Source organism: Monodelphis domestica, chromosome 8 (assembly GCF_027887165.1).
Source record: "Monodelphis domestica isolate mMonDom1 chromosome 8, mMonDom1.pri, whole genome shotgun sequence".
Classification (NCBI taxonomy): Eukaryota; Metazoa; Chordata; class Mammalia; order Didelphimorphia; family Didelphidae; genus Monodelphis; species Monodelphis domestica.
Window position 1 is genome coordinate 67,708,216 of NC_077234.1, and position 13,384 is coordinate 67,721,599.

Here is a 13,384-nt window from a genome sequence, read left to right on the forward strand (position 1 = left end):
CAAATTGAGTACTCTCTCCATTGTTTCAAGGTGGTCTGCCTCTCCTGCTACAGGAATTGACTTAATTACTAAAGATGAACTTAACTACAAGCAATGATGTTTCAAAGGATAGTGAGTTCAAACCATCCATTCTCTTAGCAGATGGAAGTGGAGAAAGAGAGAAGCTGCTACTTAACCTTCCAAATGGAATAACCACTAAATATCTTTGTGAGACAGCTTCCTTGCTACTTTACCATGAGAAGTAATTGTGTTATAGCAGAAGGGGTTGTAGTCTGTTATCAGGCAATCTGGTTTGTAGTCCTAACTCTGCTATTCACTGTCTATGTGGTCATGAACAAGTCATTTCGGCTATGTGGGTCTCGGTTTCCATTTTGTAAGACAGGAGGGAATTGGAATACATTATCTCCAAGGTCTCTTTCTAGCTTGAGGATTCTATCTTATGGACCCCTTAGAATAAGCTTAGACTTAGAAGCTGTCTTTGTCCCCTGCTTCAGGGAGATTTCAGGGCTTCCCTTCACAGAACCCCTATTATCTTCTGCAGAAAGCAAGAATATTTATTGCCACTCAGTAGTGTCCTCTTTTCTTCTTTAAATGCTGTGCTGTTTGCAAGTGGCAGTTTTCCTTCAAAACCACCACTATTAAGGCAATCATTTAATCCCACATGCTTAAGAATGAGTGGGAGCTATATTACCCCTTCAGTTCATATTTGTGCAATCTCTCTGATGTCAATGGGAATAAATAAATTAATAAAGAACATGATGGAGACTTTTCCATGTTGAGAGGAAAGAGGAGGGGCTTGGAACTAACCCAGTCAGTCTTTGGTCTTATATCTCCCAATAGCTGAGCCTCCTGCCCCTATGCAACCAGGTTAAACCAGTTCTTCCTAATTACTCTTAAACAGCTTAACTCTTCCCTGCCTGTCATATTCTACTGCCATTGGAAGAATTCAGCTGTGTGTTTTTTTTTTAATGACATTGGTGATAACCTGTACTTCTGTCACAGTTTTATCTGCAAAAGTAGTTTGCAAACAATAATTAACCAAGCCTCATAACAGCCCCAGGGACTACCATTGTACTATTAGACCCATTTTTCTGATGATAAAATTGAGACATGAAAGAAATGTATGATAGCTCTCTTCCACTTCAAAGTAAAAGTATGAATGGGCACAAGAGACTGTTTGATGTGAGATTGTCCAACCTGCCAAAGGAATGGCTGACATAAGGTGGTTTTCCCAGGAATTAAAATGAAACTTCAGCAATGTACTTTTTGTCACATGAGTCTTTGAAAGAGCTTCCCCTTGGCTTGTTTTGCTTAAGGAAGAGTTTGGCACTGAGTCACTGCAATCACAGGTGGTAGATGACTCCCTGGGCCCAGGGGTCCTGGAACCTTCCATGGGCATCTTTGCTCTCAGCAGAGGACTTAGCAGTCCTTAAGCCACCACTGATTAAAGTTTTATTGACTTCCTTGCAAAAAAACAAAACCAAAAATAGTAGATAACATATAGGTTTGGGAACCTGAGAGATAAGGATTCGAGTCTACATTCTAATACTTACTGTGTAATTCTCTAATAACTCTAATGTCCTGAGCCTGAAACTCTTCACTTTGTAGATGCCTGATATATTGATGTGTGAAGTATGACCTTCTTATTTCATATCGGTGACCAAGTAGATTCTGAGACATTCTGTTTTTTTTTTTTAACCCTTTTCTTCCACCTTAGAATCAACAGAAGAAGAGTGTTAAGGGCTAGGCAATGGGGGTTAAGTGAGTTGCCCAGGGTCACACAGATAGGAAATATCTGAGGTCAAATTTGAGCCCAAGACCTCCCATCTCCAGGATTGGCACTCTATTCACCGTGCCACCTCGCTGCCCCATCTCAGACATTCTTAAAGGAGACTTTTGGGTCCTCAAATGTAATATACTTTATATGTGATTGTTTCCATAGGCCCACCATCTGCTCCCCTCAACTTGATTTCGAATGTCAATGAAACATCAGTGAACTTGGAGTGGAGCAGTCCTGAGAACACTGGGGGCCGTCAAGACATTTCCTACAACGTAGTGTGCAAGAAGTGTGGTGCTGGAGAGGTCAACCGATGTGGATCCTGCGGCAGTGGAGTCCACTATACACCCCAGCAGAATGGCCTCAAGAGCACCAAAGTCTCCATCACCGACCTCCTGGCACATACTAACTATACTTTTGAAATCTTGGCTGTGAATGGAGTGTCCAAGTACAATCCGAGTCAGGACCAATCAGTTTCAGTTACTGTGACGACAAACCAAGCAGGTAGGATCCTCAGTCTACTTTCTGGTGTCAATGGACTTCTCTTATGCAAAGGGAGTATGCTGTCATCATATGTATAGACAATGTTAAAGTTTAAGAAATGAAGTTGAGATCTATGTGTTTAATGAAAAATCTATAAGTGGTATTTTGCCAGAGGCCATGGTGAATTTTTATTCAATCAGATATAACTTCTGTGGAAATGAGAAGAAGATTCTTTTCTAGGACCTCTCTACTCAAAAAGACTGAGATCTAGCACTATAAATATAATTTTTATGAACATATTTTTTCTTTTTTATTTGTATTTTTTTCTTCCTATGTGAGTCTACATGGATCCACAGTTATAAATCAATCAAGTGACTTATGATCACTTCTGCTATATTTAGGACCAAAAAGTGTTGCTCTTATTAACTTATATCAGTTCTTACAACTAGTAGCATCATAACACTCATGTTTTCTCTGTTCCCTAAATTTTTAAATTTCTAATTAATTCCAGTCAAAATTAGTATGTATGTGTATGAGGGAATCACCACTGGGTTAATTGTGGAACTGTTAAGAACTAGGGTTTAGGTTTATTTCCCATGTTTAGGTTATTTCCCAAAAATGTATCTTTGGTTTCTGCTTCCTTTTACATGCTTATTCATGTCCTTCACTACTTTGTGGCATTTCAGATTTTTTACTAAATACTCCTGCCATTGCTTTTAAACATTGATGGTGCAATACTGAAATCTGACAGTTGTGGCTTCTTGTTCCAAGTGTCTCTTGTCTTTTTCATATTGTCCTCTGTCATTCCATGAGGTTAAAATGGGGTCTGGAAAGGAGTGCCTTTTTAGCCTGTTAGAAATCCCTCATTTGAAAATTGGGCAATGTTGGCCATGTAGCAGCTGTGAATCACTCAAATGTCCAATTGGTTTTTATAAAATGTAAGGAACTCTGCAAGAAGACCACCAGACCATTGGGTATAGCCTCTCTGGAGGAGTTTTGAGAGAACAGGCACCAAAATATCGTGGGGTGAGAAGGGGTTGCCACCTGCAGTCTCATGGATACATGAGTAGTGTCATGAAAACCTGGGAAGAAGAAAGCATTGATGGGAAGAGGGTGATGGAAAATGCCAAAGGGTTTAGAGAGGTCAAAGAGAATCAAGAAAAATAGAGTAGATATGATGATTAAGAGACCATGAATACTCTTTGAGAGAACAGTGTAAATTGAATAATGAGATCAGGATTCAGGCTCCAGAGTTAAGAAAGTATAAGGAAAGTAAACGGAAGCACCAACTTAAAGTTATCCTCCTTAAAGAATTTTGCCAAAAAAGGAAGGAAATTTATGAGATGATAAATACTTGGAATGAACAGATCAAGCCCTGCCCCTATCATTGAAGTATATTATTGATAAACAGTTTTTGAGTTCCATTGAATTACCCTCTTTTGCCTTTCCCCCAATGCAAAATAATTTACACTTTGTTCTTAAAATATCATTTCATCAGATTTTCTGAGCCACAGAGTATAAGTAGTCTGGGGTAACAGTGCTTCATGTAGAGATGCCATCTGCAAGTTGGGAGACAATGTGAGGATCCCTGTCACTTCCCAACAGGAATGCCCAATATAGCACAGTCTTTTCTGTGCATCTTTGAGGGATGTATTGCTGTGCCTTGCAGGCTAGAATTGGAAAGCTGATCTCATTAGTTGTAATAATGCCTTGTTCACCATGAGTACCATTTTCTGATGATGTTAGTTGTGTTTTCACTGAAGATCATGGAGAATTTATCCCACACATTCATTCAATCCAGTTCATCAACTATTTATTCATTGCTTTCTTCATTTGGGTTTGTTCTCTCCAAAAGATCTGTGACCTCACCAATGGGATATTTATTCTCTCCATAGATGCAGAACATAGCCTACTTTTGCCTGCCCGTGCTTGTTTAAGCCTTCCTGTAATTTTGCTATGAAGGGTCTATACAGTGTCTTGAAGGAACCTCCCTCCCTCACTCCCTCACTCCCTCACTCCTTCACTCCTTCCCTCCTTCCCTTCCCTTCCCTCCCTTCCTCCCTTCTTTGCTTCATTCCTCTCTCATTTCCTTCCTTCCTTCCTTCTTTCCTTCCTTCCTTCCTTCCTTCCTTCCTTCCTTCCTTCCTTCCTTCCTTCCTTCCTTCCTTCCTTCCTTCCTTCCTTCCTTCCTTCCTTCCTTCCTTCCTTCCTTCCTTCCTTCCTTCCTTCCTTCCTTCCTTCCTCCTTCCCAGATTCACCTAAATACTGCATGAAACTTCACATTTTTGTATTATGAAAGTGCCTCAACCAAACACATCTTCTTTTGAGCAATTTTTATTTATATGTCTTCAACATTTTATATTGCATACTCCATGCAGACTCTTTCAATTACAGTAAAACTGGTCTACTAGCTTCCCTCTCAACAACACTTGCCACTTTATGCCTTGATGCTGTATATAGGTCATAACTCCTCTGCCTCTTATGAGTCCCTGGCTTCTTTGTAACTCAAAACCCACCCCCCGTGTGAAGCTTTTTACCAATCCCCTTAATTCATAGTGTTCTTTCCCTTCTGACATGCCTTTATACATACTGCTTCATGTTTTTGTTGTTGTTTTTTTCTTTACAAGAGAGGCTACAGGGAACAGTGAAGTGGCTCAGTGGATTGAGAACCAGGGCTAGAGATGGGAGGTCCTGGGTTCAAATGTAGCCTCAAACACTTCCTAGTTTTGTGATCCTTGACTTCCCCTTGCCTAGCCCTTACCACTCTTCTGCCTTGGAATGATATACAGTATTGATTCTAAGATGGAAGATAAGGGTTTTTAAAAAAGAGAGGTTGTAACACTTGTTGCATTTACCTTGCCAGGGTGTTGAGAAGTTTGATAGTTTTACATTAAAATATTTATGAACATTATATGAAATGCATGAACAATATGAATATTATATGAAAAAAATCTTTGAAAACTCCAAAATGCTGTAAAAATGTTTGTTATGATGTTTTTGTTATAGTCTAGTAAATGTAAGTTTCTTTAGGGCTGTTCCACTACCCCTACCTCCAGAACTTAATATAGTCCCTTGACTACAGCAGACACTTAATCAACTTTTAAAAAATTAATTCTTTCATCCATTCATTCAACAAAGATTGTTTAAGCACCTACTATGTGCCAGGCACTGTGCTTTATGCTAAGGATATGAAGAAAGCTCAAAGCATTCCTGTCCTTGGGGTATTTACATTCTAATGAGGGAGACAATGTGTCAATAGCTATTTGGATACAGAGTAGATAGATGATAACTTCAGGGGGAAAGGCATTTGCTTTCATTGATATAGAACTTTTTTCCTCGATATATGTCAAAACTCATTTGTTTCTTCTCCACATGTTTGTCTCTCCTCCATGATCTTCCATGGGTCTTCCACACAAGGCCCATCTAGTAACAAGAAAGCCTTTCTTAATAGGTCTTTCTACATTTTAAAGGTTTCAAGTAAGCACTCAAGTAGCCCTTTTATTATCTTAAGCCCAGAGAACCTGACTACCCCCCCACACACACACATAGACACAGTTCATATTGATTGTACTTGTCTCAGATGATGCCTCTTATGTCAGCCCTTGAGCATTCCTCAGCAAATGTGTGGATGCTGCCACTTATTTGCGCCCCTCATGAATTCCCCTAATCCACAGTATTTTCTATTTGCTGTTCCAGTGGTTTCTTAACATTGATGTTGAGTAATAGAATAATTCTAGACAGTTTCATAATTTTTACATTTGTTGTTTTAGTCGAAGAGGTATTTCATGTGGGGTTTGTTATTTTTTATTATTTTTTTTATTTTTTTTTTTGCCAAACATTTTAAAAGCACTTATCATTTCTTTTTCTGATAGCAAAATATTTCAAACATAAGCACTAATGTAGAATTGACACTAAAATTTAGCATAATAGCAGACTGATGATGATGATAGTATTATAATGGAAATTAAATGTCATTGTAGGCATGTCTATAACAAAAGAGAAGGGGCTTCATTTTTCATAACTAGGGGGCTAAGATATTGGCATTCCTTTACGTGACATTTCTTCACTTTTGATAAAGTATTCCTGGTAGACTTTGAAGCATTTCAGTCATCTTAAGTGCAGCAAAATTTTATATTACCTGTTAATTGTCTTTAAGTGATTTTTCTAAAGTCTTTTTTATGTGGCGTGTTTGATTCATTTAGCTTTGATCAAAAATTTCTGCCTTTGTGATATGCTCTTTTTAGGCGAGCATCAATGTTCCTTGGATATACCTGTCCCCAAACCCCAGAGTAATATTTTACCATTGATGACACTCAAGAATCATTCTTGGGACAAAGATGAGCCCCCTCCAGTTTAGAACTACCCAGGATTAAGATTTCCCTTAAACTTGAGAGTCTTTCCCCCTAGAGCCAGAGTGATTTCTAGTGAAATCCCGAGGTATTTAGGCCCAATCAGAATCTTACTCCTATCCTACTAGTGGTAACCCTAGAAGAGTGACTTGCTCAGGGTTACATAGTGAGTTAGTGGCAAGATGAGATTGGAATTCAGGTCCCTTTACACTCACATAGGCTCTTTTTGAGAAAGTAATTCATTCAACACAATGCAATTTATTTTTTACAGGGCTAACTCAAATAATGTCAGAATGAAATAACGGGCAAGCTAACATGAGTGCTCCAGCTAAAGAAAGATATAAGGACTCTAGTATGGTATATGCATTTAAATGATGTCCCAATGGACTTCTGTAGAAGCAAGTTATGGAATAGATTTACAAACCACTGCTTAAGCTACCTATCTAAAGACAGCCTTTCTGAATCTATACATTGGAAAAGGGCTTTAGATTTTTTTTGTCTTTTCAGTGTCACCCAATAATAATAGTAATAAAAATTATAATAATTAAAATAGCTAGCATTTACATAACACTTAAAAGTTTACAGAGCACTTTACAAATATTGTCTCCTTTTGAGTCTTACAACAACCCTGGGAAGTAAATGCTATTGTCTCTATCTCTCTATCCATCCATCCATCCATCCATCCATCTATCTATCTATCTTTCTATCTAGTCTTTGATGTCTTTGGCATAGAAAACTCATGAAATCACAGGATTTCAAAAGTTGGGGGTTACTTCATCCACTTTCTATACATGAAATGAATCCTCCTAATAACATACCTATCCTTCTTAAACAAACTGGAATGCCCAGGACTGAATACAGTACTAGTATTCTGGCTAAAGTCTGATGGTGAGGAAATGACTCCCTTTTCCATCACTTAGAGCATCAGAGAGTTGCCCATGAGCATTGAGAACTTAGATGATTGGCCCATGTTCTCATGCAGGTAAGATATTAAGGCAAATCTTTCTATCTCTGAGAGCTAGGTGCCTACTTGTTATATTGCCCTGATAGACTGATAAAGACTAGACTTGTGATGTCATTGGTATAGAAAACTCCGTAGTGAGAAAATTCCTTCTACCAATATAGATCGGGATCTCCTGCAACTTATGGTCTTGTTATTAGTCCCCCCCCCCCTTTTTTTAAGAGAGGACCAGAGACCTTGAGAAGGTGACATCTTGAATGGTGTGTAAATTGGATTTAAGTGAGGCAGAATTATGCAAAGTCATCAATCTCACCCTCTCTTCCAGAGACATCAAAGTCCAATGACAAGACAAAAATCAGGACAACTTATAATGGCCCAAGATATAGTAGATGGCCATGGCACCTATGTCTGGCTAAAGTGCTCCAAGCATCTGCTTCAGTAGCTTCATGGTCTGAGAATGTGCTGAGAGCACTGAGAAATTAAGGGATTTGTCCAGAGTTTTATAACCAATATATATCAAATGTGGGACTTGAATTCAGGTCATCCTGGTTCCAAGTCTGCCTCTATAGCCAGTATGTTATGTTGCCCTCCTCTCCCTCTATGGTAAGCCCTAATAAATGCTTGTCGATTCATTTGCACATGCTCACACACATGGAAGATGAAATCTAGGAATTCTTAAATATCATAAATGCGCCTCGAAAGTTGGCTTTGTTTTTTTATGCTTCATTCACCTTTGTGGTAATACAACCAAGTGTTATATCTAAGAGAATATTAGTGTCAATATATTTATGTGTCAGAATCATCTGAAGATAATATGAGACTGAAGTCATTCTGAGAGGTCTAAGCCTAATATTATACACAGTGGGAAATCTGGCTTGTGACAAATCAGCATTCTGTACTTTTTGAAACTGCTCTCAAAGGCACATCCTGATTCATGTTCCACTTGTAAGCTGAGTTTGAGATGTGTCTCTTGATGAAGCTTTGAGTCTCTACTTAATGCCAGATGAAGTCATTCTCATTGGCAAGCAGAGGGGGTGGTAATTCTCATTGTCAGGTGAATGAAGGCACTCAACCACCCATAGGTAGATATTCTGGTTTTTGTTTGTTTTGCTTTGTTTTGTTTTTCTGTAGATTTCTTTGGTGACCATTGTACTCATGACTGGTTAGCTTAATGTCTCTACACAAGAGAAAAGTTAACAGTGTGTACATAGATATGTAAATATAAAGGAACTTAAGGTGATAGAGAGCACTGGAAGCTAGGACGACTTGAGAAGGCATTAAAGAAAAAAATGGCACCTATATTGAGCCTTAGAGTAAGACAGGGATTCTGTTACAATCATGAAGACTTGTTGCCTTCCATGCAAATAAATGAAGGCAGAAGACAATAGTTAGCATAAGCAATCCCTAATAGTACAAGTTGGTTGAAAAAAGAGAATGATTAATGTTCTTGGGTCTTGTTTTCTTCATCTATAAATCAAGTAGATCAAATGGCCTCTGATATCTTCTCTAACTCTAGAACTTGGTGTAGTGGATGAAGTGCTTGACTTCAAGCCAGGAAGACTTGAGTTCAAATCCTCCCTCAGATACTTAATAGCTGTGTGACTATAGGCTAGACATGTATACTCTTTGAACCTCAATTTATTCATTTGTAAAACAGAAATAATATCATCAAGTACCTCACGAGGCTGTTAAGAGGATCAAATAAAACAATGAATACAAAGAACTTTCTAAATTGTAATGTATTATATAAATGCTAGTTATCATCATCAGTCATCGTCATCATCTATCATAAAGTGATTTGAAAAAGATTGGAAAGATGTAAGATAGAACCAGATTGAGGAAGTCTTTGACTAGAAGGCATTTGCATTTTGTCCTGGAGAAAACGGGAAGCCTTTAATCATTTTTGTCAGGTGTGACAAGGTCAGATATTTTGCCTTAAAAAGATTATTTTGGCAAATCTGTGGATGAGTTGTGGAAAGGAAGAAAGAAGATTCTGGGAGACTAATGAGGTGGCTATTTCAATAATTAGAATTACATTATAACATTATGCTCCATTAAATGGATTCAGCCCTATCAATGGATAAAGCATATCTCTAAAGCATAATAACTGGATACAAAAAAAAGTAGCTCTGTCTAACAGCATAGTACGATTACATGTGGCACCCTTAGTATTAGCGTAGGGCCTTAGTAGTAGTGTATCCTCTCTTCACTTGGCACTCTTAGTATTTATATAGGGCCTTATTTACACTGTAGGCATTCAATAAATGTTTCTTAAGTTGGGTGAATGACATAATGATAGGTGCCAGTCTTGCCTTGCAAATGTTCCTCAGTATGAGAGAATCAATGGTGAAGTAGAAAGAACTCTGAATTTGGGATCAGAAAACTTGATTATGTTACATATTTCTTGAGTGACCTTCACAGTTTCTTTGTCTCTCTGGACCTCAGTTTCCTTATCTGTGAAAAGAGATTTGTCTTGATTATCTCCAAGATCCCTTCCAGCTCTATGTCTATAATCCTCTAAGCCTCATAATACAGGCTGTCCCAAAAGACAGTGCAGTTTTAAGTGTTAATAGCTTATATAGCTTAAAACCTAAACTCAAACTTTTGGGACATGCTATACATATGGGCTTCCCTTCACACACTTGAAGAATAAATTAAATTATCTGGCATCAGAGAATAACAGAATCTCAAGAGTTCAATGAGTTAATTGAGATGATTTCATACAATTCCAACTCGAACAACATCTTTGGAAAATGGTCCTTTAGCCTTGGCTTGAATGAGGAGGGAGATAGATGGGGTTGGGTTTTGTTGTTGTTGTTTTTGTTAGGGGTGGGGGTTAGGCATTACCTCTTGGAGTAGGCCATTTTTCTTTCATATAACTAATTGTTAGAGGAAATTCATCCTTCCCTAAAGTCAAATATCTCTCTCTCCACAATTTCCACCCCAGAATAAGCTCTTATTTGTCCAAGGTAGTTTCCATAATGCTGTAGCTATTCATTCTTTAAAAAGCAAGAGAAAGTGGCAGCTTATTTCACATAACTATGAAATTTATACATTCCTTAGCCCCTCATGCCAGAAAAAGCATTACTGGCAGGAAGTTTGCTGAATCGTAGAAAATGTCATATACTTTTTAATTCTCTTAGAGGGTAATTTTGGGAAGCGATTCCAAATTAAAAGTAAATATTTCTAAAAAGAGACCTCCTATGTGGCCTTCCAGAAAGCCTTTGGTTTAGAAAGTATTGCAGACAAGCCCAGTAAAACCTTATTACCTCTCCGTAATTTAGACTTAACCAATTCCAAATCTCCAGAGTAGTTTCCCTTTGCTTAACAAACTCTTCTTTCAAAGTTAGTGCAAATTAACAGGGTAAACTAAGATTCTGGATAAATGTTTAAATTCCAGAATGTTTTAAGCTTTCTCAAACACATTAAGAGCAGTCATTTAAAAACATATACACAATTATGTGCTAATTACAAATTATTCCAATCTTTTCATTAAAGCAGATTCCTATAGAATTTCAACTAGGCAATATGGTTAGCCCATGTAAAATATATCCCCTAATTCAGCAAAGAGATATTTCAAACCCATTCTGCAAGAAAATGTTCCTGGTAATTCACACTGGCTTTCACAATTGGTCTGAATTCAACTAGATACATTGACAAGCTTTTATGAAGTGCTTACTATATGCTATGGACTGGAGGATAGAAAAGAAAAGATCGCAGTCCTTGATCTCAAGGAGTTTACATTCTTTCTGAAGAAAACAATACATACATGCAAAATTAAATTTTAAAATAGACACTAATTTCTGAAGGCTTGGCACTAGAAACCTACAGCTCAGAAGAGGCTTGCTGTAGGAGCTGGTATCTGAATTGAGCTTTAATAGAAACTAGGGGTTCTATGAGGCACAGGTAAGGAATGTATACATTACAGAGTTATGTGAAATAAACTGCCAAGGAAGGAAGAATGGAACCAGATTGTGAAGCATTATCCCACCCAAACAGAGGAATTTGCCTAAATTTTGCCTAATTTGCCCAAATTTGTCCTAAAAGCATGGGAGAGGCACAATTGTATGAGTGTCTATATTTTAAAGCAAATAGGATTATATGACTTGCCCACTTAAGTCCTGACTTGATCTCACATCTTCCTGACTCCAAGGACAGCATTTTATCCACCGAGCCACCTAGTCAGCCTTCAAAAGGGTCTTGATCAAAGAAAGGAAATCGTGAAACCTTTGCTTTAAGACTTTCCATTTGGCAACTCTATGAAGAAAGGACTGGAGAGGAGGAAGGCTGAATGCAGCAATGTCAATTAGGAGGCTATTAGAATAGTCAAGGCAGGAAATGATGAGCACCTGAACCAGGGTAGTGGTTGTACGAGTGAAAGTCGGGGGTTGAATGAGAGATGTATCATGGAGGTAAAATGATGAGATCTGGAAAATGACAGAGTGTGAGGAGTGAGTCAGAGGGAAGACTCAAGAATGACTCTGAGATTTCAAACCTGGGTGACCAGAATGATGGGGAGATCCCAAGAGAAGAGAAAGATCTGAAGGGGAAGATAATGAATATCTTTTCAACATGTGGGATTTGAAATGTCTCATCTAAGACATTTTGTTAGATGTTAGGAAGCAGATGATGGGGGATTAGAGTTCAAGAGAGAGAAACTAGATCTGGATAGGCTGATCTAAGAATCATAGTGTTATGATTAGCATAGTGTTAATAGCTGGACCCATGGTAGCAAATTCATGGAACCTGGTTCCATCCACCAGGATGAAGCCACCAGTACATAGACACTGACCTGCCTCTATCACAGTTTCATGGTAGCACTGAGAGAGACTATGAGAAAAAAAGAGAATTGGATCCAGGTTAGAGCCATGGGGTATACTTCCCTGCATATAGAAGATGGCACAATGAAAATGATCAAATGCTACAGAGAGGTCACTGACTAGAAATGTAGAATTTGATATGAACATGATTCTTACTAGGTTCTCATTCAATTATCCATTTTGGTGGCTGGCAATAATATATATATATATGTATATATATATATACACACACATATATATATATATTTATTCAGTTTGATTTTATATATAGCCCTTCCAATGGCTGAACTCATTTGGGGGAAATGGGGGAGGCAATCTCCAGAAATATAAAAGAAGATAATACTCAAGAAAAATGACTAAAAATCCTTGTATGATGCTTGTAGATAATGAAATGTTTGCTGAGAAGTCTTTTTGCCATTCACCTAGTCTCAGCTGTTGAGATGAGATCTTTCAGGACCTCAAAGGAGCAGAAAGGAATGATGACCAATTGAAGTTTCCTTTTCAATGCACATGTAATTATAGGCCTAAGAAAGCACCCCAGAATAGAGAGCATTGTAGCCAGGCTGTAATTTTCTCATTAACAACTCTGTATTCAGACACAGACTGCTGGCTGAGTTGATAACAAATGTTAAATGTGTATTTTAAACCATGCATTTATGTCTATTAAAACAAAAAAGAGGAGATGAAGTTTGCATTTGGTCTCATCATGAAAGAAATTTCAGTTCTGTTGAATATTGGTACCACTACTTTTGTTGTTAGTGATGATTATTAAAGGAAATTGTGATAGTGGCAGGTCAGTGTTTATGTACTTGTGGCTTCATCCTGGTGGATGAAACCAGGTTTCATGAATTTGCATTCAAGGTGGGCGATACTATACGCTTGGTGAGGAGGGAGAAATCCCAGCATTCCAAAGAGTCTTACTAAATTAACCAGCTTCAAGCTTGAATGAACAGCTTAGACAAGCAGTAAGTCAAAGAGAGCCAAGTGGTAATTA

General features: G+C 38.0%; 1 protein-coding gene across 2 annotated transcripts in view; it reads left to right on the plus strand.

Moving 5' to 3' along the window:
* The window catches only part of EPHA4 (EPH receptor A4), a 169,098-nt gene that overhangs the window by 90,402 nt on the left and 65,312 nt on the right, over positions 1 to 13,384 (plus strand). For both annotated transcript variants that reach the window (XM_001365826.4, XM_007502207.3), the window contains exon 5: positions 1,943 to 2,281. In XM_001365826.4, the coding sequence (XP_001365863.1) occupies positions 1,943 to 2,281 (339 nt within the window). The remainder of the gene's footprint in view (positions 1 to 1,942; positions 2,282 to 13,384) is intronic.